At 39.8% G+C, this 25,913-nt stretch overlaps 1 protein-coding gene across 2 annotated transcripts in view; it reads left to right on the top strand.

Annotated features, from left to right (window-relative positions):
- Window positions 1-25,374, top strand: part of egfra (epidermal growth factor receptor a (erythroblastic leukemia viral (v-erb-b) oncogene homolog, avian)) — a 47,948-nt gene extending 22,574 nt beyond the window's left edge. Inside the window, exons 2-28 of one of the 2 annotated variants that reach the window (XM_058067147.2) lie at window positions 2,431-2,582; window positions 3,259-3,445; window positions 3,800-3,931; window positions 4,007-4,075; window positions 4,169-4,287; window positions 5,721-5,862; window positions 6,168-6,284; window positions 7,070-7,196; window positions 7,272-7,345; window positions 7,407-7,494; window positions 8,115-8,314; window positions 10,298-10,430; window positions 10,695-10,785; window positions 12,043-12,200; window positions 13,269-13,307; window positions 13,393-13,537; window positions 13,617-13,739; window positions 14,695-14,793; window positions 15,020-15,205; window positions 16,688-16,843; window positions 17,095-17,170; window positions 18,858-19,004; window positions 19,199-19,296; window positions 19,490-19,657; window positions 21,582-21,644; window positions 21,716-21,809; window positions 22,290-25,374. In XM_058067147.2, coding sequence (XP_057923130.2) covers window positions 2,431-2,582; window positions 3,259-3,445; window positions 3,800-3,931; window positions 4,007-4,075; window positions 4,169-4,287; window positions 5,721-5,862; window positions 6,168-6,284; window positions 7,070-7,196; window positions 7,272-7,345; window positions 7,407-7,494; window positions 8,115-8,314; window positions 10,298-10,430; window positions 10,695-10,785; window positions 12,043-12,200; window positions 13,269-13,307; window positions 13,393-13,537; window positions 13,617-13,739; window positions 14,695-14,793; window positions 15,020-15,205; window positions 16,688-16,843; window positions 17,095-17,170; window positions 18,858-19,004; window positions 19,199-19,296; window positions 19,490-19,657; window positions 21,582-21,644; window positions 21,716-21,809; window positions 22,290-22,633 — 3,527 coding nt within the window. In that variant the 3' untranslated portion in view covers window positions 22,634-25,374. The remainder of the gene's footprint in view (window positions 1-2,430; window positions 2,583-3,258; window positions 3,446-3,799; window positions 3,932-4,006; window positions 4,076-4,168; window positions 4,288-5,720; window positions 5,863-6,167; window positions 6,285-7,069; window positions 7,197-7,271; window positions 7,346-7,406; window positions 7,495-8,114; window positions 8,315-10,297; window positions 10,431-10,694; window positions 10,786-12,042; window positions 12,201-13,268; window positions 13,308-13,392; window positions 13,538-13,616; window positions 13,740-14,694; window positions 14,794-15,019; window positions 15,206-16,687; window positions 16,844-17,094; window positions 17,171-18,857; window positions 19,005-19,198; window positions 19,297-19,489; window positions 19,658-21,581; window positions 21,645-21,715; window positions 21,810-22,289) is intronic. The other variant, XM_058067148.2, reaches the window with a different exon arrangement.
- Window positions 25,375-25,913: the final 539 nt, after the last annotated feature.

Genomic DNA, 25,913 nt, shown 5'->3' on the forward strand with positions numbered 1-25,913 from the left:
GCCATTTTTGGGTCTCATTAGATTACAGTGAGAGGAAAATCAAACTGTCCCATGGAGGAAAGCTTGAGGCGGTTTGTGTGTGGATTTAGCCTGACCTTGTTTTGTTCGTGTGCATCGTGGCCTAATAAGGAAGTCACTTTATGGTCCTGACTGGGTATCAGGCCATTTACCACCTGCAGGGCTGTTATGAAATCACTCCAGGCAGAATGTTTTCTTGTTTTTGCAATCTCGTCTGTTTTCCCCTCTTGCATAGCACCTAAGTGTGGAGTGCGTGTGGGTGGGGGAGGTTTTGCTGACGTCACCTGCACCTCAGGAGGAACCAGCTGTGAAATATGCTTATAGTTGCTGTACAAGCCAATTAGGAGTTGTTCAATCAGCCAGAGATACCCAATTCAGGCTGTTAACACACCTCTCTTTTGCTTGTTTAATACCATTTTGGTTAGGGGAATAATTGCACAGCTTGCACGGCTCTTCTAATTAACTTAAAGCTGGTTGGTGTGCCCGACTTGTCCAGGACAGTTGCAGTAGCGTCGGTTCATGTCAGAGACCACCCTCAGGGACAAACTAATGAGGAGGCCGAGGGAGGATGACAGGAGACAGATGTTTGTGGCCTCATTCTTGCTGATTCAATGCCCATGGTGCTCTTGTTGTTTTGCATAAATTCAGAATAACTATACAGTACATAAGAACATTATGAACACACACACATTAGGTACACAATCTAATTAGATCTTACACGAAATCTTGTCCAAAATAGTGCCTTGATGAAGATAATGATGCTCAGAGAGGTATTCATTTAACAACATGTTTATGTTCAAAAATATTAAATATGATGACATTAGATGCAGATCGTGGTTAGCATGCAGGCCTCACAGCTAGGAGACCCGAGTTTGATTCCACCCTCGACCATCTCTGTGTGGAGTTTGCGTGTTCTCTCCCCGTGCATGCGTGGGTTTTCTCCGGGTACCTTTGATTTCCTCCCACATTCCAAAAACATGCTAGGTTAATTGGTGACTCCAAATTGTCCATAGGTATGAATGTGAGTGCGAATGGTTGTTCAGGGTGTACCCCACCTTCTTGCCCGAAGACAGATGGTATAGGCTCACAATATAATACAATACAAATTTAAAGGAAACCCGCCTCAAACAGATGCAATAATACACCTTCAATAAGAGCTGTAATACAATAAAAGCAATAAAATATATATTTTTTAAATACAATAAAAATGAATAATAAAGTATACAATAAAAAATATATTCATTAACTTTTATGTTTATTTATTACATGTTTATTCTTATAATATTAATCTTTTTTTGGAAACATGACAACTTTTTATTGTAACATTTTGATTTTTCTGATTTTACATTTAAATGTACATAATTGTTTTGGTTTCTTAAGAGACACATTAACCATTATTTTTAAATGTAAAGATGCAACAAAAAAAAACAATTTTTCTTACATACTGTAATGCAGATATTCAACATTGTAATAGTACGCCTTTATTCTTGAAATTGAAACCAAAATATACAACTTCATTGACCCCCTCCCCTCCAAAAAAAAAACCTCATGCAATATTCTGACTTTTTTTTGTGTGTGTGCCCCTAATAGTTTTTGTTCTTTGCATATGGTTTGTCAGTCAAGAACAAACCTGCTGTGGAATGCTATCCAAGATATATTACAGTGCAGCAGCGTTGTCATTTTTCTACTACACGTCTGGACGACTCTGGTTGTTGGATCCTGTTTCAAACCCATAAATCTTGACTTTTAGCAGTAAAAAGAGGAGAAAAATAATTATACGCTAATACATGTGTGTCAGTGTGTATGCTGGGTGGAAGTGTGTTCATTCACTGTAGTGGTGACCCGTCAGACCGGTTCTGGCTGGACTCAAAATACAACAAGGCTCATTCATTCTTTAGGAATCATTCAAGAAAAACAGTCCCTGACACTGTTGTGTCAGCGCTTATCAGAAAGAAACATCTTTATCCCAACATTAAAGTCTACAAAGTAAAGAATCACAAGTGTGGATGCAACCGTAGTGTAAGGTCAACACTTGCTTTCACACATCAGTAGCGTGTTCTAAACGATGACTGGGTAGGCCTGGTGATGTCGTTTTGTTCCGTGGTTGGTTTAAGCAGCCTGCGCAACGACTGGAAGTTTCCCCGCCTGTGCCAGTATAAATGCAGCCGTCTCATTTTCAGCCATGAGCAAGATCTGTGCTTTGTTGTGGAGATTTGATTCCAATTGTAGACGCAACCCACTCGGGTTATTTTTACATGAAAGCAGGCCAAGTTATGACTAGATGGAGGAAATGCACAAGCCTCTTTGTGTGTGTGTGTGTGTGTGTGTGTGATAGCACTGCGGGCCATAATCATGTGTGCCGTCACATGCAGTTACATGTTGTAAGATTGTCATGTTTTTCTCTTCTGACAGTGTGCCAAGGCATCACCAACCGTTTAAACCTCCTGGGGTCCAAAGAGGACCACTACTTGAACATGGTGAAGACCTACAGCAACTGCACCGTGGTTCTGGAGAATCTGGAGGTCACATACATGGAGGAAGACCGCGACTTGTCCTTCCTCAGGGTAACCCCCCCCCCCCCCCCCAAATACAAACATGCAATTGTTTCTTGATTGTTTTTTTTTTTAGACAGTTTTAGTTTTATATTATTAGACATTTGACTAATTGTCTTTGTTTTGTACAATATTCTGTATTGACATTCAATGTATTGACTTTTGCATCCATAATAGTAATAATAGTGTCCTTCAATTTTTCTGTATGCGACCCTTGGTGGAAAAAGTTTGTACACCCCTGCTGTCAGCAACATAAAACTTTTATTAACAGTGGAGGCCATGTCACATTCAAGTGTAAAAATAAGTTAACCACTGTTAATGTTGAAACATACTATGAAAAAACAAGTTTCGTGTCACATGTCGCCTCACGCCTCATCATGCGATTCGTACTTCTTAATTGTAATACATGTAAGAAGGTGGAGAATTGGAACACTGATTACTTTTCATACATTTCTGAATATTTTCATGGCAATTAAAATGTTTTGCATGATCTTAGAAGCATGGTTTTTCTGATAACTTAATGGGGAATTTTGACTACTAATTAACTAACTTTACTTTAGCAACATTTAACTTGAAATCGCAACTTAATTTGACATTACATAACCTCACCCCTCGACCTGATGTAGTTGCAGATCCATGATGAACTGGTTGTTACATTTTGTTTGCTTTGTTTCCAACACGTCTCCAGACAATAGAAGAAGTGGGTGGCTACGTCCTCATCGCCCTGAACACAGCCTCCAAGATTCCGCTGGACAACCTACGCATCATTCGTGGTCACTCGCTGTACGAGGGAGGCTTCGCGCTCACTGTGCTGGCGAACTATGACAAAGCCTCCGGTCAGGGCACCAACAGGCTCCTTCTCAACAGCCTTACAGGTCAGTTTTCAGCTTTTTTTTTCCATTATGTACAATAAATATTATTATTATTTTATATATTTAATTAAACAAAAAACCTGTAAGCTGCTCACAGGTAATTTTCAAGTACAAATATATTCTTTATTGGTTGAGGTGCAGCATGATCCCACTCTTTGTCCGATTTCAATGAGAAGGCCATGTCTTCCAAACTCTGGCTTCTCCTTGGCACTAATGACTAGGGCTGGGCTGCACTTTAGTTGTTTACAGAGTAGGTGTGTGACTATATCATTAGGCCATTGCACTTCTTGGTACCTCTATGTTACTTCAAACTAACTAACATAAAGAGAATTCAAGTTTTTTTTTTTGTTTTTTTAGAAATTCTCAAAGGAGGAGTGATGTTTGAGAAGAACCAGCTGTGCAACGTGGAGACTATCCAGTGGTACGACATTGTAAATGTGGACAATAAACCCAAAATGCAGCTGCCAGTGGCCAGCAACAACCCACTTTGTAAGTGATGCATTTACCCCATTAGAGCACAGTCAATATGTGTTTAAGTCTTTTAAAAAAAAATCTCTTTCAAAGGTAAAAAATGTCACTCAAGCTGCTTCAACGGCTCCTGCTGGGCACCGGGCCCCCAAAACTGCCAAACTTGTAAGATTTTGTCTGTGATTTGTAACTTAAAAGACGCAAATAAGTGAGTAAACAATATCATGACTTACAGTATATGTCCTCTCCATTGTGCAGTAACCAGGCTGAACTGTGCACAGCAGTGCTCCAAGAGATGCAAAGGACCTTCGCCCAGTGACTGCTGCAATGAGCACTGTGCTGCAGGTTGCACGGGACCCCGACCCACCGACTGTCTGGTGAGCAGAAGATGATCACGCATGATGTGAAAAATCTGTTTATTTGAATTAGGGTATTAGTGTCACACTGGAAATAAAATAAATACAAAGGTTATGTTATGTTTATATTTCTTAGAAAGTACACATTAATGCAGGGGTCTCAAACTCAATTTACTTGGGGGCCACTGGAGCTAGGGTCTGGGCGAGACTGGGCCGCATCAGGTTTTCCAAAAAAAAAAAAACATTTATTAAAAACAGAAAAATGAATAAACTTTGCTTTGGTTTTGATTTTCTACAAGAAAACCTCTGATAAAACATTCCACTGTTCTCAAATATCTTACTTTTTATTTTTCGACACAAAATAAGATGAAAAATAAATAAACAAATCAAGAATAAAGAAAATCAATCAATCAGTAATAAATAAATATAATAATAATAATAAAAGGGCGGCACGGCGGTCTAGTGGTTAGCGTGCAGACCTCACAGCTAGGAGACCAGCTGTGTGGAGTTTGCATGTTCTCCTCGTGCATGCGTGGGTTTTCTCCGGGTACTCCGGTTTCCTCCCACATTCCAAAAACATGCTAGGTTAATTGGTGACTCCAAATTGTCCATATGTATGAATGTGAGTGTGAATAGTTGTTTGTCTATATGTGCCCTGTGATTGGCTGGCGACCAGTCCAGGGTGTACCCCGCCTCTCGCCCGAAGACAGCTGGGATAGGCTCCAGCACCCCCGCGACCCTCGTGAGGAAAAAGCGTTAGAAAATGAATGAATGAATGAAAATGGCAAATAATAAAAACATAAGAAACCACATATAGTTAGTGGGTAGACAAATTATTTTTTTCAGATTAAAATGAACAAAGCATTATTAGAGCCCTGTAGACATGACAAAACACGACTATAGTCACATTTATACTTTTTTTATTTACAACATATTGCACAACTGCAGGGTCTTGAGACACATGCTAACTCGCAAACTAGAGAGCTAGCGACCTAAACGGTAGCCTTCAAGTTATTTCCTTTAAACTTAAATAGCCAAAAACTTACCACTTCCACACGGATAGGGAGGATAACTATTAACAGTTATTTAACCTTTAACATGAACATTATTAACATGATACCATACAGCATACAGCATCCATATCAAACTTGCACGGGCTGCACTAACATTAAACTTTCATATCAAGGCGGGGGCCTCAAACTAGTATCCTGCATGCCACATTTGGCCCGCGGGCCGTGTGTTTGAGACCCCTGCATTAATGTATTATTTTGGTCATTTTTAGAAGACGCCCCCAGATTATTTCCAAACAGTTGTCATCGTTTTTAAAGACTCCTGTCTTGAGGTATTAAAGGGTGTATTAGGTTGTGTATTTAGGAGCTCTGAGAGCGCTGAGTCCAAGGCCGCCATTGAGGAATGCAGTGTTATCATTAGCCTCTCTTATGTTTGTGCTGCAGGCCTGTCGGGACTTCCAGGACGATGGGGTGTGCAAGGACTCCTGCCCGGGCCTCATGCGCTATGACCCCAACCTGCACCAGCTGGTACCTAACCCGCACGGAAAGTACAACTTCGGCGCCACCTGTGTGAAGAGCTGCCCACGTAAGAATGTCTTAACAGATGCTACCATAGATATTTATACTATTGCTACTTTGTGCATGAATACCTTGTAGTTGTCAGACATTAAGTGCTTCCTAGTTGAATTGTAAACCTCACAGACAAGGAAAGAAAATGATTGAGTTTGTAGCCGTGTTAATGTCACATCTGTTCTATCGCTCTTTAACTTCCATGTTTAACTATCACCACTGTTTCTTTGTGCTCGTAACTTACTGCTCGGTCATATGGCAGTGTGCCACATTGTGCCAATTCAACAGTAAAACACTCAATGTGTACAATTCTCCTCCCAGATAACTACGTTGTGACCGACCACGGAGCGTGCGTGAGGACCTGCAGCGGGAACACTTATGAGGTGGAGGAGGGCGGCATCAGGAAGTGTGCCAAATGTGATGGACTGTGCCCTAAAGGTGAGGCGCTAAGCTGTCACTGTGAAACAAGGTGACATCCTCATGACTCATCCTTGCACAGATGTCAATCATTACATTTGCATTCTTGTGCTTTGTTCGAGTGCACGTAGCCCCGAGTAGGGTGGCCAACAGAAGCAACGTTCAAACACTCCAAAGACAGGACTGATCCAAAAACACCATAAAACAGATGGGACGGGAAATTTCAGCTCAAGTTAGAAATGCTGCAATCTCATAAATGTTGCATCGTCAAAAAGAAATGCAAAACAAAACTTCTGCAAATTTCAAAAAGACAAACAAACCACAAAACTGAATGAGAGAAATGCTGCAGCTTCAACAGTGTGGTTTTGGTTTTGGATAACTATCTGAACCTTTTTGCATAGTTGGAAGCGTTTAGACTTTGATATGATTTTACCACTACTGGCCATGTTTTTAATGCAAATATTTCAATATTTACTTCAATTATTCTACATTTCCAATTCAAAGTGTTACCACCCAGGGTCCTAACAGTGTGTAAACAATGGTCACAATTTCATATTCGATTTTCACAGATTCTGTCATCTAGCTATCCATTCATTTTCTACCGCTTAGGTAGGCATGCTGGAGCCTATCCCAGACGTGGCAATATATTGAGCCAGCAAAATTATCAAGTTAAATTTGATTTATTGATTATCTATTTATTTACTATCGTCCTCGGCCTCGTGCTCTCAATACATCAGAGTATTAATGAATTGTTTTTCCAACAAAACATTTCGAGTCATGACATGTAATGTCTTAATTGTTGTCAGTGTGCAATGGACTGGGCACAGGCAACCTAACACACACCCTGTCCATCAATGCCACCAACATCGATTCATTCAAAAACTGCACCAAAATCAATGGCAACATCGCCTTCATCCACACCTCCATTCACGGGTAAGTCGAGGACAATCAAAGGGCAGCACTCGTGTGCATGTACAGATTGCTGACTCCGGGACTTGATGTTTGCAGAGATACGTACACCAAAACACCAAAGATGGACCCCGTCCAGCTGGACGTGTTCAAGACGGTAAAAGAAATAACAGGTAAGGCATTTTTACAAAAGATTTCATTCAGAAAAGATCACACTTAAGACTTTGTTTTCAGGATACTTGTGGATCCAAACATGGCCGTCAAGCATGAACTCCCTCAGTCCTTTCGAGAACCTGGAAATCATCCGAGGACGAACCAAACGGTGAGGAGATGTCTTATATGATTACAGTAATCCCTCATTTATTGTAGTTAATTGTTTCCAGACCTGACTGTAAACAAAATAGGATCCCTTAATCAGGCAATATTTTCGTAGTTGGCAAAAAAAAAACACTTTACGACCTTCTGAATATGGTGGTTAACATGATTAGAGCCCTTTACACTTGTAATACCCAATATAGCAGACGTAATATGAGTAAATAAGCCATTTAAGCTTGTGTGAGATCATTCAAACCTGCATTAAAAGCCTCTTGTTCCGGCAATTAAGTCTTTGTGTCTCTCACCGAACATTCTAGTAACATTACTGATGACACCCAGTGACCAGTGAATCAATCTTTTATATGATTTATGGTTGTATTTTAGTTCATTTTGGCATTTTTATCCTTGAAAATACTTAATGTAGGCAAAAAATACATTATATTTGCTTCAATATACATATATTTGGACTAATAGGCCGTATTTAACCACCAAGCATGAGTTATTAATAATGTATTTTTTTTAAAACCGTGCAAAATCCAAACTGTGAACTGGCGAGGGATTACAGCACTCAAAAACAAAAACAAAGAATTATTCAAGAGTGTCATAATGTTCTTGTATACCCTGCAGGGGAAGCCGGAGTGTGGTTGTGACTCAGCTGGAGATCAGCCACCTGGGAATGCGATCCCTCAAAGAAATCAGTGACGGAGATGTGGTCATCATCAAGAACCAGAACCTCTGTTACACTGACGGAAACCACTGGAAGGGGCTCTTCAAATCTGGGACACAGACTGCTATTGTGGGTGACAATGCCGATGCTGACACATGCGGTAAGTCTTACTTTTTTCTCTCTTATCTTGCTTTCTTTGTTTTATTTTTAAGTGGTTAAATGTGTTATGACATTTTTGCAGAATTTCTCTTGAAGATGAATAATCAGTCTGTCCATCATATTTTAATTGAACATCTAACTGTAACTCTAATGCACTGTATTCCTAAATGATGGATAATTTATTGATTGTAATTTAAACAATGAAATACAATTGTCTGTGTATTAATATGATTTTTAAACAATAAGATGCAATATTTTATTGCCGCATTCTGTAGAAAACGTATGATTAGAGATGTCCGATAGTAATTATTTTCCCGACATCTTACCTTATTGAGACCTGATGTACAGCATGTTTGAGCATGTTGCTCAAACTCTTCTCTGGAAGAGCAATAACACCCGACTTGAACAATAGAGCAACAAATAGACCATCCTTATTCATGGTGTCTTAAAGAAATAAGTACATAACAACAGACAAGACACTACCAAGAAGTAATACAGAATAACCAACAACTATGTAAGTTCTAAACATGTAATTTATTACAACAACAGTACAGCAAAGCACACTGGGAAATGAGCGCTGAGCGCACAGTACGCACGTCAACGTCACCGCCATATTAGATGTGTTGCCCTGTAAGTAAATATTTACTTCCATTAAGCACCTTTTACAAATACATTTAAGGGTGAGTTTCATCCCGCAGACAGCATGCAAAGCTCATAGGTAGAAAACGTATTTATTACACCAAATCTAATCTTTCCAAAAATAACATCAATCAAGGCACAAGAAACACAAATGTATTCTTATATGAAATATGTAATCCATGAATTATCTACTCGGAGATGGTGGAGTAGCCAACAAAACAACTGTACCCATTTAAGAGTATTGTAACTAAGCTTTTACTCAAGAAAAATATCTGTGATATTACACATATCAGGATTGGTTGATATGGGAATCGGAAATTGAGTTGGACAATATTGGCATATCGGTTATCGGCAAATAAAGCCAATACAGGACATCCCTACTTATCATGTATAAAGAAATTGCTAGATTTCATAGTATTTAACAGTATTTTTTAAGTATACATATATTTTTTGTATGTGTGCAGAAGAGAAAGTCATTGTTTTATTGCGACCACATTCAAATTTCAGGTGTTTGCAGCAGTACTTGATGAATTTCTGACATTTTTAACAGATTCACAGAAACTGTATTAACAACTTCTCTGTTAAATACATTTAGTTTTTGTTAGTATTTTTCATATACTTATTATTGGAATAATAATAATAATAATAATAGTGTAAATGATCCAACTAACAACTCTATTCTATTAAATTCACAGGGAGTCACAGGGAGCATGGTCCAAATAAGCAAATAACCACTGGGATCTCAAATTAACAACACATGATTGCAGTAACTGCTTTTGAAGTATCTTGAGTGGTCAACATCTATCTGCCTCTGGATGCGCTTTAAAATGTGGCTACTCAGGTGTTGGTGTGAAAGTCAAGTGTGTTACACTTGCTGTACTGTTGTTTACAATGAACTCATCATCAGTATTAATGTTGGCTGGGTAGTTTGTTCCCTTTGCCTGTGTTGCTGCTGGTTGTGCAATATACTTCATAAATTACCTGTCACTGCGTATGTAAGAGTTGGCTTATGTTCCTGTATGTTCAGCCGGTTGCATTATCCTTTGTAGCATTGTTTGTTTTGTGCATGTTTGTCAATGTCTCGTGCTATCTGTGTGTGTTTTAGCTACATGCTTCGGCAAGCTTCATTTTTTTCTGTACTGCAGCTTAACACTTAATTAAACACTTGCACTGGGTCATTGCCACAACACTCAACGTGACACGACCATGTGGTCTAAGAGAGCTATCTTTTTAAAGTAAAAAATACATTTCTTATATATAATGGGTTTTCACATTGAGAAGTTTCTCTCCAATTACCGCCCTGATTCTAATTACAACATTCACAGGATTGTGTGTTTGTTTTCAGCTCAGAGAAACGACACTTGCGATCATAAGTGCACTGCAGATGGATGCTGGGGTCCTGGCCCTGACATGTGTTTTGCCTGCCGGGACTTCAGTCGCGGCGGGAGCTGCGTGGACTCCTGCAACATCCTGGAGGGGTATGGGAGGATTTTGTGTTTTTCCGACGGAGGTCCTTATTTTTAGACAAATTTCACTTTTGACATTGTGGTTCACTCCCTTCCTGCATAATGTTTGATGGGTTTTGTTATTAAAGCGACCATCAACAACCAAGCCAGTTTAGTAGAAATTAGACAAACATTGTACATTCCTCTCACATGTGTTTGTTTTTGCAGGATACCATCAAACATTAAATGTTGCTTAAAATGTAACTTCTACCCTTGGTTGGCTTCATGTATCTGCAGGGAGCCGCGGGAGGCTGTCGTGAAGAAGACATGCGTGGATTGTCACCCTGAGTGCCAGCATATGAACAGAACAGCAACCTGCAGTGCTCCAGTATGTCTGGAAAACATTATGTTGTTCTTGTAACCCCCAAAAAACACATTTACTTTCCAATTTGGACTTCCAACATTATTTTATGAACATATACATAAGTCATGTGAGATGTTAGCTTGGTAAGCTTTTAAAGCAAGTTTTGCTTTTGCTTTATTTTTTTGTGATGTCACCAGTGAGGGCAAAGAGGGAAGAACTTATTGTTCAGTATTTATAATGTTAGGTTTGAATCCCCGCTTGGGCATGTTCTCCCCGTGTGTGTGTGTTTCCTCCGGGTACTCCGGTTCCCCCCCACATTTCAAAAACATGCATGTTAGGTGGAGTGGAGACTCTTCATTATCCATAGGTATGAATTGGTTGTTTGTCTATATGTGCCATGCGATTGGCTGGCAACCGGTCCAGGGTGTACCCCGCCTCTTGCCTGAAGACAGCTGTCATAGGCTCCAGCATACCCCCAGTACCCTAATGAGGACAAACAGCTTAAAAATTGGATGAGCTTTATCATTCTAATATTATTTTGCTTTTTTAATGAGTGTATTACAATGTGCCATTATAAAAAATGTAACACTAAAATGCAATTTCTTTACCAATCCCTCTATAAAACACCACTAGCTGACAGTATTACAGTGCAAAAAAACCTGCTCTTTCCTCTCTTGTTCTTGTCTGTCAGGTGTCATCAAAGAGTTAGTAGTTTTACTTTATTTTGGTTTTATTTAGTTGTATTTTACAGCGGTATGCTTATGTTTTACACAGGCAGTTTATAACATTAAAATGTGACTTCAGTCAACCATAAATGTGGTTGTGTTGGAGCTTACACTTCTACCGGAAACAGGTCATACTCTTATCATAAAAGTACATTACATAGATCATAAAGGCAATTGACTTTGCCACTGGCAGAGCAACTGCACTCTAGAGCATTGTATTGTGTTCCCATTGTAAATGGTGTCAAAATATCCAACTCCAACACTCCACCTTTCAGTAACCCTTTTGTTGCTGGCAGTGGTATGCTTTGGTATGCTTATCGAGGGTAGTGCTAGTAGTATATCGTTGCAAGCCTAATTATACAGTTATTGTTATTTGCTCGTTTTAGTCCAGTCGCGGCAGACAGTCGCCTCACACCAAGTTTCATTTCAGTTCGAAGTTGCTTTTTCCTTAGCGGGAGCTCTTTCTCACTTGTGTCACTTGCTCATGAGGGGTTCAGAGATAGTAGAGACAATATACTGTAGCAATAATCACATGATGTCTTTGTGGTTCTTTCAGGGTTCTGCCAACTGCACCGAGTGCGCCAACTTCAGGGATGGACTCTTCTGCGTCGCCCGCTGTCCTCAAGGTGTGCCGGGTGAGGACGACGCTCTCGTGTGGAAATACGCCGACGACTTAAAAGTGTGCCAGCTGTGTCACCCCAACTGCACCCAAGGGTAAAAAACACACACAGATTTCAAGGACATGATGATGAATTATACAGTATTTATGGCTTAACATACATTACGTATCCTTCTCTTGATTTGAATTTTTTTTTCCCTTCTCTTCCCATTTAGGGTTTTTTAATTTTTAGGGTTTAAGTTTTTTTTAACTTTGGTAACAAAATTTTGACATCATAATTATATTTAAAATAATAATATACCACTGTTCACTTTTAATTCCACGTAGTTAAGTGTATGTCTTAACTACATTTTCTTCGATAATGACTATGTTGATTGGTGGGATAAATCACATGTTCTTGCTGCCTTATTATAAGGCTTGTGGTGCCGATTTGGCCTTCATCTGAAGTTGCCAAGTACAGTTTATTTCCCTATGAATGCCTAAACATTACATTATTATTACCTTCTGGTTTGGAGTTAAAAAAAATTGTGCGTGTTGTTTCTTGGATAATATTTGATGATGGCAATGCTACTTGTTTTTCATCATCAGTCATGGTCATGGTTGGGTTTTGACCTTTTTTTGGTTTTGACTTCTTTTCAAAAAGAAGTAAGAAGAAGTAGAGCTTGTTTATTCCTACCCATTCTCCATGTCAAGTACTGGTAATATGTCCCCATTTTTAATTAGGTGAGAACAGAATAGGGAATTTGTATCAATAGTATAAGAAGAGAAAAAATAAGTTAATTTTAATTTTATATTTAATATTTTTAAGGTAAGTTAAAATTAATAAATTACAGTACATTAATAAAAAAATGAATATAGTGCATTGACTTATATTGCAGACATGCGCCAAAACGTGGTGTTGTCTGATGCAAAAGTTGTGATATCCTTTTATAAAGTACAACTACCCGTGTATGTTTATTATGGTTGTAGTTTGGAGCAGTTCCGCATCATAAACAATGATGTTATTAAATAAGATCTGTTTCTTTCTACTCCTTTGCATGATTGTTGAACTGTGCAAATGTAAACATGTGATGTACTTTGTTAAGCATGTCACAAATAATAATTCACACGCTTTAACAGTATCAGCGTGGAAGCGTGTTTAATTGTGATTGATTTGTTTACAGGTGCACAGGGCGTGGTATCCAAGGCTGCCAGGGGAAAATGTAAGTAAACAAACCTCATTAACCCAGCATCTCTCATTTCGTGATAACATTCTCATTCATCGGCATATCCTGTGTTGTCTTTCAGCACTTCGGGCCTGTCCATGATTGCAGCGGGTGTGGTTGGTGGCCTTCTGGCATTCCTGGTTGTAGCCCTGTCTGTGTTTGTGTTTCTACGGCGACGCCACATCAAGAGGAAAAGGACCATGCGCAGACTTCTTCAAGAGAAGGAGGTACGATGAGACCATTTTCACTGTAAAGTGTCTGCACAAAAGCGAACATATTTTGTAGCTTGTGCATTGTTTTTCCCAGTTGGTTGAACCTCTGACTCCAAGCGGCGAAGCACCCAACCAAGCACTGCTACGCATCTTGAAGGAACCCGAATTCAAGAAAATCAAAGTGCTGGGATCTGGGGCTTTTGGTACAGTTTACAAGGTAACTGGTTATTTCGGGGTTTTTTGGGGCTAGAAATGGCAGCCTTGTCAGAATTTCCACCCAGCATGTGATCCGACCTGATCCAAGTGTGTGTCGCCTTCGCTCGGCGACATCTGCTGTCAATTTTTCAATTAAAAGAAGCATTTTTAACTTGCATGGTCACGCACCACTGACTCCACTTTGGCTTCCTGTGCGCATTAAACACACACTTGGGGGCTTAGGAGAAAGATGCTGAACATTACACAATCATTTTGCTGTTTCATTACTGACCGGGTAGCTTTTTATTGCCGAATTACATATAATATAATTGGCCTGCTTAAGAAAATGGTTTTAGGGTTCAACGTTTATCTTCAATCTGTACTTTGCTATTTTATTATTATGTTCGTTCTATTATTATGCATTTTTTTCTGCATGATTTAGAAATATTTTATTATTAATATTCTGATCATTATACAGTATTTTTCAATGTTGTATGAACTGTATTTACTCATGGTATTATCACAGATGCATCAGGAAGCAATTTAATGTCAACGTCTACATTCCTTTATTAAACATATGAATACATAAATATTCTTCATAATTAATTAATGATTAATAATTGATCATTATATCATTTCTAAGGATGTGTTATAATTAATTATCACAAAAATATGCATATTTGTAGGTTAAAAAAACTAATACATATTAAAAAACAAATAAAAATGAATAATAAAAAATATGTTTTACAAATATTAATTAATTTTATTATTAATTATTTTATTTAATTGCTGTTAAGCACATGCATAATTATTTTTTTATATAATATAAAAAGCATAATCATTTGAAAATTAAAAAATGTAATTTGGAGGACTAATGCTAATCAAAATACATTTCCATCTATTGCACACATCGTATTATACCCATGTACAGTAACACAGCTCATGAAATACCTTATTGGGTGTGTGTATCCATGCAGGGCCTTTGGGTGCCAGAGGGAGAGGACGTGAAGATCCCAGTGGCCATCAAGGTTTTGAGAGAAGCCACGTCGCCCAAAGCCAACAAAGAGATCCTGGACGTAAGTTGATTAAGTAAAAGCTATTCAGAGAATAATTGCAATACGTCAGTCTGACTGTATTGCATCTTGTATTTATATTGCATTGCATGCATTTCAAGAAAATTGACGCTTATTTTGATCATAATCCATGTAGGGTCCGTGTGAGTGTTGGCCCTGTGAAAAATGAATGCACATTATTCTTTTTTAATGAGACTTTCTATTACATCTTCCTCACATCGTCACACAGGAGGCATACGTGATGGCAAGCGTGGAACACCCACACGTGTGCCGCCTGCTGGGCATCTGCCTGACCTCCACGGTGCAGCTAGTGACCCAGCTGATGCCTTTCGGCTGCCTGCTGGACTATGTCAAGGAGAACAAGGACAGCATCGGGTCGCAGTACCTGCTCAACTGGTGTGTGCAGATTGCTAAGGTGAGCTCTCTTCCGTTTATGTTTTGTCTACTGCTTAGACTACTTTTCATAGTCGCGTACCACCTTCATACATCTGACTGAAAGATGTTGGATATATTATTAAAAATACTATATGTTATGACATGATATTAAAATACTATGTGTCTTTTCATTTGCACACATGAGCATAGAAGGATAAGATATGGTTTGGTTCACAGCATTAACATTTGTGAACAAGGACGAGGCGAAAGTAAGAATGGAAAATACACGTCTGTCTGTGCAGCGTCTGAGAAACTCAAACCAACACAGCCTCGATCTGGGTCACACATGGTATGTTCAAGGACCACCGTATAAAATGGCTGTAACGCCATTCAGTCAACAAATACAGCTCAGAAAACACACTAATTAGTCACAGCACCACATAAGAAGACCAGCTCTCACTTAGTACATTGTATATACATTCATACACTCTGGACTGGTCGCCAGCCAATCACAGGGCACAAATGGACAAACAACCATTCACACTCACAGTCATACCTATGGACAATTTGCAGTCGCCAATTAACCTAGCATGTTTTTGGAATGTGGGAGAAAATCCACGCATGCACGGGGAGAACATGAAAACTCCACACAGAGGTGGCAGAGGGTGGAATCGAACTCTGATCTCCTAGCTGTGTGGCCAGTGCTAACCACTTGACTACCGTCCACTCCACAATGTATAATTTAACTAAAAAAAATCATGCACAACGTCATCAAACGTACTTTGTTGTTCTTATTACTTGAACTATTTGTTCATGGAATGCACACAGAACAATAAACAACTTCATGCTGTCACCTTTTGATTGTTCACATCAGGCATTCAAGCATTACACAAATCTCAGTGTATAGTGTATAGTCAAGCCGTGTTTAATTTTACAAAAATTAGCTTGGGCGTACCCCACTTTGGGAACCTAGGACTTACTGGATTATGCTAAAACACCATATTCGATTTCTACTAAACTTTATGGAGGGGTGGAGTGCATGGACCGAGAACTCCTCTGCTGCCACTTTCATTAAATCCACCCACCAGCTCCATTACAGCTGGGATCACTGGGATCTTAGTCTTGTGTGTATACTTGAATTTCTGTTGTAGGACATGCTAACAATGGCAAAAAAAAGGTATTGTCAAACATTTTAGCGAGAAGTTTAACAGATTTTTCAGTGCGGTACAAAAGTGTACCACATGGAAGTGTGATTACCTCATGATATAGGCTTGTGCCTAATCAGGAAACAAATATATTGTAGCCCAACATTTGGTTATAGGATAAGCCAGAGCTTGAAAACAGCCCTGCCATTAAAGTCTCCTGTTTGGGAATATTTTACCAGCAGTTTCATTTTAAAGTTGTTTACACTAAAGCCTTTATCATTATAGCCATAACTTTTTCATTAAAGTTGGCATGGTTTTAGCACATCATGTTCAAGCTTCCATATTGTGTAACACCACGCCATTTGTTTTGATACAAGGGTATGAACTACCTGGAGGAGCGCCACTTGGTCCACCGCGACTTGGCAGCTCGAAACGTCCTGGTGAAGACTCCTCAGCACGTCAAGATCACAGACTTTGGCCTGGCCAAGCTGCTGAATGCCGATGAGAAGGAGTACCACGCTGACGGAGGAAAGGTTGTTCTACCAACCACGCTAACAAATGAACTTTATTATTTGGGATAAGACCATTTTTCTTCAATATTATGCTGGTGTACCTAATGATGTGGTAATTGCAATTCTGACCCATGAGGTGGCATCATAGTTACATTGTACATAATTAAATGTAAATCATTATATTATATATCATTATGTAATATTTAGTGTTATGGTTGTGTTTCATGCCAGAATTAATATGCATTTATTGAGTTATTCTATTGGCTTTACAGGTACCCATTAAGTGGATGGCTCTGGAGTCCATTCTAAACAGAACATACACGCACCAGAGTGACGTATGGAGCTATGGTGAGTCTTTAGACCCTATCACACAGCGGGTTAAAAAAACAAAACAAATCAAAAAAGTCAGCATTTTTAGCTTGCTAGCTACAGTTATTCGCCTGACTTTATACCACAGTGACTTTTGTTTTTAAAACAAAAGCTGGTTTTGTCCCATGTTTTCAACAACTTCACTGTCTTGTCATGATACTAATTACGTCTTGCCCTCAAAACACTATTTGTGTGTGGTTGTTTAGTGAACATAAACACATAGCGTGTCCAGCCTGATGACGGTGATATTATATATCAGCTGATTTTGATTAGCTCACTAAAACGTCAAAGAATATTTGCTTCAACTCTTAGTAGTTTTTCATTAGACTCTCATCAGAATTTATATCTTTATGTAATAAGTCATAATTAAAACACAATAGTTGACAGCTCTAATAGTGATGAAAGTTGCAGACTCATGCAACCTGGACATTGAATTTCTTTTTTAAGTGTATTCCAATTTAAAGGGAACCTATTATACTTTTTCCACTTTTCTGACCTATACATATAGTTAGAATGTTGTATTCTCGTGTTCAAGGAGAATTTGGGCATTTGGAAGTGAGCCTATAAAGAAGTTCGGGATGGCTCAAAATGCTCTGTTTCAAAGGGTGTGGTAAAACTGCCCCTTGGTGATGTCACAGAGGGGTGGACTTCCTTATATGGCTTGTAGTTCGGAAGCAGTTTGTGCGTGTGACCAATCACAGTGCAGTGAGCATGCACGGAGGCGGGCCGTGGGTGAAGCAGCTTGTTGAGAGAGCCCGGTGTACAGACCATTACAGTCGTCTAGCCTGCAGGAGACATGGATTAGTCTCTCTAAATCTCTACACTATTCCCTTAATTTTGGCAATGTTTTTTAAGGTGTTAAAATGCTGCTGAATTTACTGAGGTTGTTAAAGTTGAGGTCTGAGTCCATTATTACCCCTAGGTTTTAGCGAGAGTCTCAAGTTGACTAGTAACACTTTTTCTTTGTTTCTGTGGGATGTGTTCAAATTGTGTGTTTTGCATGCATACACTGAACTGCATCACATTTCACAATTATTCTGTATTAAAGTGTAGCAATAGCTGATACCTACCTGGATACATTTTGTACAGTAAGGATGCTAAAACGCCATGTATAAAATATATACTTGCAGCTCTGACACTTTCACACTCCTCCATTATTGGCCCACATAACGCTTACTTGACATATCCAAAAAGTGACAGCAAGCGTTTTAACAGCAAGGAAATTCTCAGATGGAATATTTTTATTGGATCTTGTCAGGATGTTGTCGACATTTAAGAACACAACATGAGATGGGAGAACATCTCTCTCCCAGATGGACAAGATTACACACAGTCCCAGCTCTGCAGCACATGTGCACATTAAAAAACGCCAACTCATGGAAACTCAAAACTTTGCTGCTTTCTTTTGTGAAGGCCTGTTTCCAAATCCTCTTCTCCCCCCCATCAAGGTTTGATCATATGTTTTTTTTCTGCCTAAGACATCAGCTAGCTTTGGCACAGGTGACACTAGTTCCCCGGGACTCTTTTTAAGCTCTGAGATATATCCTGATAAATCCCACAGCCTATTTGTCACCATTGCTGGTTGGACAATGCACACACCCCGTCATTGGCATTTCTACAGCTTTATTGCACACAAAAAACAACTGAAGACTTTTTTTCTCGGCAGGTGTAACAGTGTGGGAGCTGATGACATTCGGGACCAAACCGTATGACGGCATTCCGGCCAGTGAAATAGCTGGTGTGCTGGAGAAAGGCGAGCGTCTGCCTCAGCCTCCAGTGTGCACCATAGACGTCTATATGATCATGGTCAAATGTAAGTGGAAGAGTGCGGAAAAAAACACTTTTTTTGTAAGTTTTTGGTATAAAAAATCCCAAACCGCCCTCACATTTTGTCTTCTCATAGAAAATAAACATGGATATATTTTAGAGTAGTCAGTACACAGCTTTTATAAGCGGTATGCATATACTATCTACTGAAAATGAGTCAACATGGTGTTGTGTTCACAGGTTGGATGATCGACGCAGACAGTCGACCACGTTTCAGAGAACTAATAGCAGAATTCACAAAAATGGCGCGGGATCCTCCTCGTTATCTTGTCATCCAGGTATATGAAGTTACTCAAATTCCCAACTTTAAAATGTATGGTAAATTCCAGAATATAAACCACACATCACCAAATTTAAAGGGAAGAAAAATGAGCATAAATAGGCCACACTTATTCACACTCATTTACGGTATTTCTACCATCAGTCATGGATGTGATGCTAACTCTCACTCTAATGCCATTTATCCTTCAGGACGATGAGAGCATGCACGTGCAGAATCCTCCCGACAATAAATTCTACCGCAGCTTGGTCAGCAGCGAGGACATGGAGGACGCAATTGACGCCGATGAGTACCTCGTGCCACAGCACGGCTTCTTCGCCAGCCAGAGCACGTCTCAAACGCCGCTGCTTCACTCCACTGTAAGCTTGAACCAGGCACCACAACACGTTTCATATGAATCGATTCTAGTCATACAGTACAGTGGTTCCCAAACTTTTGACTCCTTCACACTTAAAACACTTTATTATCTTAACTTCAAATATTTAACATAATTGGTTAATACATTTTCTAGTCATTCCGGGTCAAAAGTTTCACATGAGCACTGATGAATACAGTACATATATAAGTAATCATCATATATTCCACTCTAATGTTGACATCCTTCAGTCGACTAATGATGGCTATGGCAATTTAGTTCCAAATTGAATGGGAAAGTTTAACAATCATGATAAAGCAGTATCCAAAGTACAAAAATACTGTAGATACACAGGGCTTAAAGTATTCCAGCACTGTGCCAGATCTCCGGCGTTTCAATATGACCAACGAAAAAAAAAAAAGAATCTGCTGGACCCAGACAAGCACAAACTCATTGTAGCCATGCAGTAGGGCTTTGAATGCAGCTATTGCCAAGCCCCTCCCCCCACACCGCTACTGTCCAATCCTACGATTATGCTGCGTTCAAGACAACTCGAGGAAAATCATGCATATATAAAAAAAAAATTGTATTCGGGAATAATTGAAACATATTATACAATTATAACAAAGCTGCGTTTCTTCATGAGACCGCAGTGCATGCCCGCATCAGCCAATGAGTGACTGGTGTTCAGCAGTCGGGGGTGGTGACAGAACAGTCTGCCTGCCCCTCACAAGTCGCACAGACCTCACAGCTAGGAGACCCGAGTTCAATCCCGCACTCGGCCATCTCTGTGGAGTTTGCATGTTCTCCCCGTGCATGTGTGGGTTTTCTCCGGGTACTCCGGTTTCCTCCCACATTCCAAAAACATGCTAGGTTAATTGGCGACTCCAAATTGTCCATAGGTATGAATGTGAGTGTGAATGGTTGTTAGTCTATATGTGCCCTGTGATTGGCTGGCGACCAGTCCAGGGTGTACCCCGCCTCTCGCCCGAAGACAGCTGGGATAGGCTCCAGCACCCCCGCGACCCTCATAGGGAGTGACCCTCATGTCCAGTGTTTATGTAACATAAACAGTTTTTTTGCTCTGGAGTATAAGTCGCAGGAACAGCCAACCTATGAGAAAAAGTGTAACTTATAGTCCGGAAAGTACGGTAGTCCTTTTTGGACATGAGGAACTGTGGATTGTATTATGTGATGTATTCCAATGTATATCATACACGTATATGTCTATTTGTGCCAATATTGGTGTCTTCCTCACCAAGCTTCTTGCTGATGGCCTTTGGGTTCTTTGAGTCTTGGTCAGGTTTACACACATGTCCTGGGGGGGCTTTTGACAGCTCTTTGGTCTTCCTCATGATAATGGAGAGGTTTGAATGAGCCCAGTTTTTTTTTTTTTATCTAATTGCAACTACCACCCCCCCTCTGTTCGAGCCCAACACAAATAAGAGGGCCTCATTATCCTTGCCTTCTCCCACGTTTCCTCCCAGGTGGACCTCTTCTTCCTTAGTTTCAGCTTCTGGCTATTCTACCTGGAAGCTCCTGTAGTTGTCAAGCTTTGTGATTACCTTTGCAGAGAAACATACCAGTCCAATAAGAGCCTGTTGTTGTAACATCATCCAGCGTGGGTCTAGAAATGTTTTACAGATGGTTGTTTCGTCAGCGTGTTTAATTTCCTTTTCCTGTTAAAAGTAATTGCTTTGCCACAGCTGTCACCCCTGCTTTTTTTTATCTTTTGGGTTGGGCTTTTGACACGTTTCACACTCCCGTGACTCGAGAACAAAGCTGAAGTAGGACACTTCCTGTCTTCATCTTCTTCTCACGCTGCGATGACAGCTACGCTTCCTCTTTGCCATTATGGCTCAAATGGAAAATGTGTCATCATCATCATCATTGTGAGATGTTAATGCCAGGTTTCCTCCCCCCCACAGAGCCTGAACAGCAGCATTGGAACATGCTACAGCAGAAATGGCCTGCAGGTATGGAAAAATGAGGTACTTCAGTATATTTGTTTTATGTTTGGTGTTATTACAGCTGACATGAAAATGTCATTTTTGTGCTACAGAATGGATTACCCAGCAGAGATGGAAGCATAGTTCTTCGTTATATCCCAGACCCCACGGATAAACTTTTAGACGACGCTTTCCAGCCTGCCCCAGGTTTGTGTCCTTCATCTTTAAACTGTCAGAATATCAGTGACGTAGATAAGATCAGCCATGATCAACGCTGCTGCCGCCATTTGACTCTGAAAGAAAGGGCGACATCAAGTGGTCACAAAGCATATCGCTGCTTTGTCCACACAAGAAGTGCCTTTTAAGTTAAAGTCTCTCAGTAGAATGACAGAGGGCTCTCCAGCACACCTCTAGATGGAATCCAAGCAGGCTGGGCACTCTGAACTTGCCGACAGCCAGGACCCTTTCCCCAACTAATTTTATTTAGTTTTTATCACGAAAAAATTATTTCGTTTTTATCAAGCGTCCTCTTTGATGAAAGTTTTTCTACTTATCTTTAATGTTTCATTGGAGCCTATTCTGCTTAGAGAATTTGATGTATACAGTATGTGTGAATTGTTATTGTTACACTATAAATAAAGCTTCATTATTTTATTAGTTTAATGACCATCTTTCCTTGCCTGACAGACTACATGAACCAGAACACATCGTCAGACATGATGAACCCGGTCTACCCGCAGCCCGGTCCTCCCCGCGCCCTCCTCCCCACAATCTCCTCGGATGATACTGAGGCCGAGTACCTGAACTGCTTCAAAAACGGGCTCAACGGACCTGAGTACCTCAATGAATTTCCATCCACCGGTGCTATCATCGCTCCACTTACATCCAATGGCGGACTTGTTCACAAATACATGCCACAAAATAGTATAGACAACCCCGATTACCAGCGCAGTTTCACGCCCACCTTCAAGGCCCGCACTAACGGGCATGTACCGGCAGCAGAGAACACAGAGTACCTGGGCCCGGACTGAATCAAGAACATTTTCCTTAGTGGTACCATCAGTTATCAAGGTGACACTTTTGTACAGCTTTGTATCACCTGTGGAGTTGTTTTCTTCTTAAAGCCACAGACACACCAAGGACTTGACCTGAAAGATCAATGTGTGAAAGTGAAAATCCCCCGTGACTCTGTGGGCAGAAGACCAGAAGTAAGGTGGAAGCATCCAAAAAGGGAACTGAAATGAGAAGCTAAAGCCAAAACCGACTGGCTTGACATGCGACAATCACTCAAGATAGGACAGACCTTGACGAGGAGCCTTCCCGCCTGCCTGGCTCTGACGGGAGCTCTTAGGAGTCCAATGCTGGACTGACTCTCTGACTGAGGACGCAAGATTGCACAGAATGAAGAATCGTCCACTTTTGGGGGGAAAACTAGTGAACTGCATCGAAATATGTCACATTTATAACTTTAAGGCAGTGTCTTTAAAATGGAAGAAAGTGTAATATTATGCAAATGATGAACGTGGAAAATTCCAAACCTGCAGCACTTATGTAACACTAAGGCTGCGTTCACACTTGTAGTTATTTGGTGCAGTTCACTTAGTTTTCAAACTGGTATTTATGTCATGGGACCAAAGGCTACACAGTAAAAAAAAACATATGCATAAAGTAAGGACTTGATGAACTTGATGAGGCAGCTTTTGTGACTTTTTACATGAAGTAGCTCAAATATTCCAAACCAATATCCCGTCTGATGGTTTGAATATGCAGCTTATTTTTATATTCTGCTATATTTACCATCTTGGACTTTGCAAAACACTTCTTAAACATACAAAAGGTTGTGGGGTGGTGTCAAAGGAGGGTGGAGGGGACAGAACAAAAAGACAGCACCTTTTCTCTTACATATTTATCATTACTGCATGGTTTTGGTGTCATTTTAACACCGCTCCATGTCTTTCATTCGTGTTGTGTTCACATTTCACTTCACAGCGGAACGAGACCCATCTCTCCGTGGACTCGACCCACATTTGGTGCACACCAGGATTCGGATAATGGTATTCACATTGACGCAAATGAACCGTACCAGCAGATCAAAAGCATTAGAGTTCCTTTTAACCGAACCAAACATGCCAAGTGTGAACACAACAGTATTGTATCCTCTCCCTGTGGCTGTCATTGTGTCTTATTTGTGTGTGCAGATCAGAGTGGATGGCAACATTTTATGTTTCTAGACACCACTTGAGATCTCTGGTAGGCCAAAATCTTCCATTTGTACAAATTGTGCACGTCTTTACTAAAGGGTTAACTGTAGTTGACAGATTCCCCACTAGGCAGAATCACCACACTGCAAAAACTAAAGCCTAAGTAACAGAAATCAAGTCAAAAATACTTATTTGGGAGTTCAACCAATTTGCTTATCTGAAGTAATATGTGCTCCAATATGAGCTGTGTAATTGTTACATTAAGGAACATCGCGTTTACACTTGCACTATAGAAAGTGTCTGGTAAGAATCTTGTTCATCCAAAAATGAGCACATATGATGTGGATTTCAGCTACTTAATCAGGCTTATAGTTCGCTTTTAGTCGTGTAGAATATTACCGTAAACACACTAGAGGACAGGGAGAGAAGCTGAAGCTGATTTTTTTAAACCTTAATAATGATTTGTAGTACATGACAAAGTTGAAAGGAAAACAAAGCTCTTTTTGAACAAGTGTATTGCACAACACAACAACGACAGAGCCAATGTTGTAATAGCAGCAAGGAGCAAACTGTAAGTTCATTGTAAACAACAGTATGGAACACATGGTGTTATGAAGTGCACACAGCTAGATAGAGAAGCAAAAAAACAAAACACATTACAATTACATCACCCGGAAGGGGGATGTACCAAATCCTAGAGTTATAGGAAGTGATAATGTTTGGACCAGTCAATAACGGCGTGTTGGTACATTCCTTTTCTGGTTTATCTCTGTAGCCGAGAAGTGCAACACACACACACACACACACACACAAAACCAATTACAATGACACCCCTGGTAAACCCTCATTAAAATATTTGATGTACTCCTGTGGTACATCAGTTCCTTCTGTCTGCTAGTTGCATGCACATCATGGAAGCGCATAAAACCTAAACTTGGGAGATGTCACACTATTTTCCATGTTATCGTGTACAGTATGTGCATTCAACTACCACATGGAAGAAACAGATGACCACACACATAGGAGCATAGCATAGGAGTATTTGTGGTAATTGTGCTTTCAACCACTTGTGTAGGACCTCCAGTGGGATACATAGTGGCCATCTACGACATGTATTTGTTTATGTTAAGTTGGAGAGCAAGTCAAAACCAGACCAAACTTCCAAACACATTCCATCTGTGGAACAGATTCCACGTTGTGTGTGTTTACCTAAACTAGTATTTCCCTGTGATTGTATATCACATTTAGTGTACAGTATAGTTCTTCCCAGGCTGTATAGACACTGTAGCTCCCGGTGGTTCCTCTGTGCAAGAGTGGTAACGATGATATTCCTAGTTTTAAAGGAATGCACTAATGTAGCAACCTGTTGATGCCTATACTTTTGCAGACGTAACACAGGTACATGTACAGGTATGTAACAATAATGCTGTGATAGACGATATATAGTCTGCTGTAATATACTATGTATGTATTAAGGATACACACACATATGTACCGCCCTGTATATGCAAACTGTTCCTCAATAGTGATTGTTTAAAAACATATATGAATAAATTGTTTTTTTCTATGGAAATAAACATCACCGTCTTTTTTTTTTCCTGCACAAAAAGAAGTAACAGCTGACCTATTTAAAGCGCATGCAGAGCTAGATAAAGGTGTTGCTGACCAATCGTGACACTGGTTGAAAATGATTCACTCATCTTCAGTCATGGTAGATAAGATCTGCATTCTTACATGTTAATGTACAACTGTCTGGTGAGTGACCTCTCGTGATTAAGCAGCATCCTGCCATTGTATGTGTGAGTAGAATACGATGAAAACTGAGGAAAGGCACACATGCTCCCATTCTTAATGCCCTGACTCTATATACTCAATATACTGTTGCATTCACAATTTATTATTATTATTATCCTCACTCTAAATTTTTAAAATGTGTAAAAAACCAAGGAATAGTAACAATTGAATTATTTTCAATTATTAAAAACAAGCTCTATACAAGTGACCCCCACAATAAACAACTACTGTATATTGGGCCACTGTGCAGCCGTGTTATAATATAGTATAATATCATTATTATTATTATTAAATCCAAAGTTACCTGAACACTCAC

This window comes from Doryrhamphus excisus, linkage group LG6, assembly GCF_037039965.1.
Source record: "Doryrhamphus excisus strain RoL-2023G ecotype Guam linkage group LG6, RoL_Dexc_Guam_v1.1, whole genome shotgun sequence".
NCBI lineage: Eukaryota > Metazoa > Chordata > Actinopteri > Syngnathiformes > Syngnathidae > Doryrhamphus > Doryrhamphus excisus.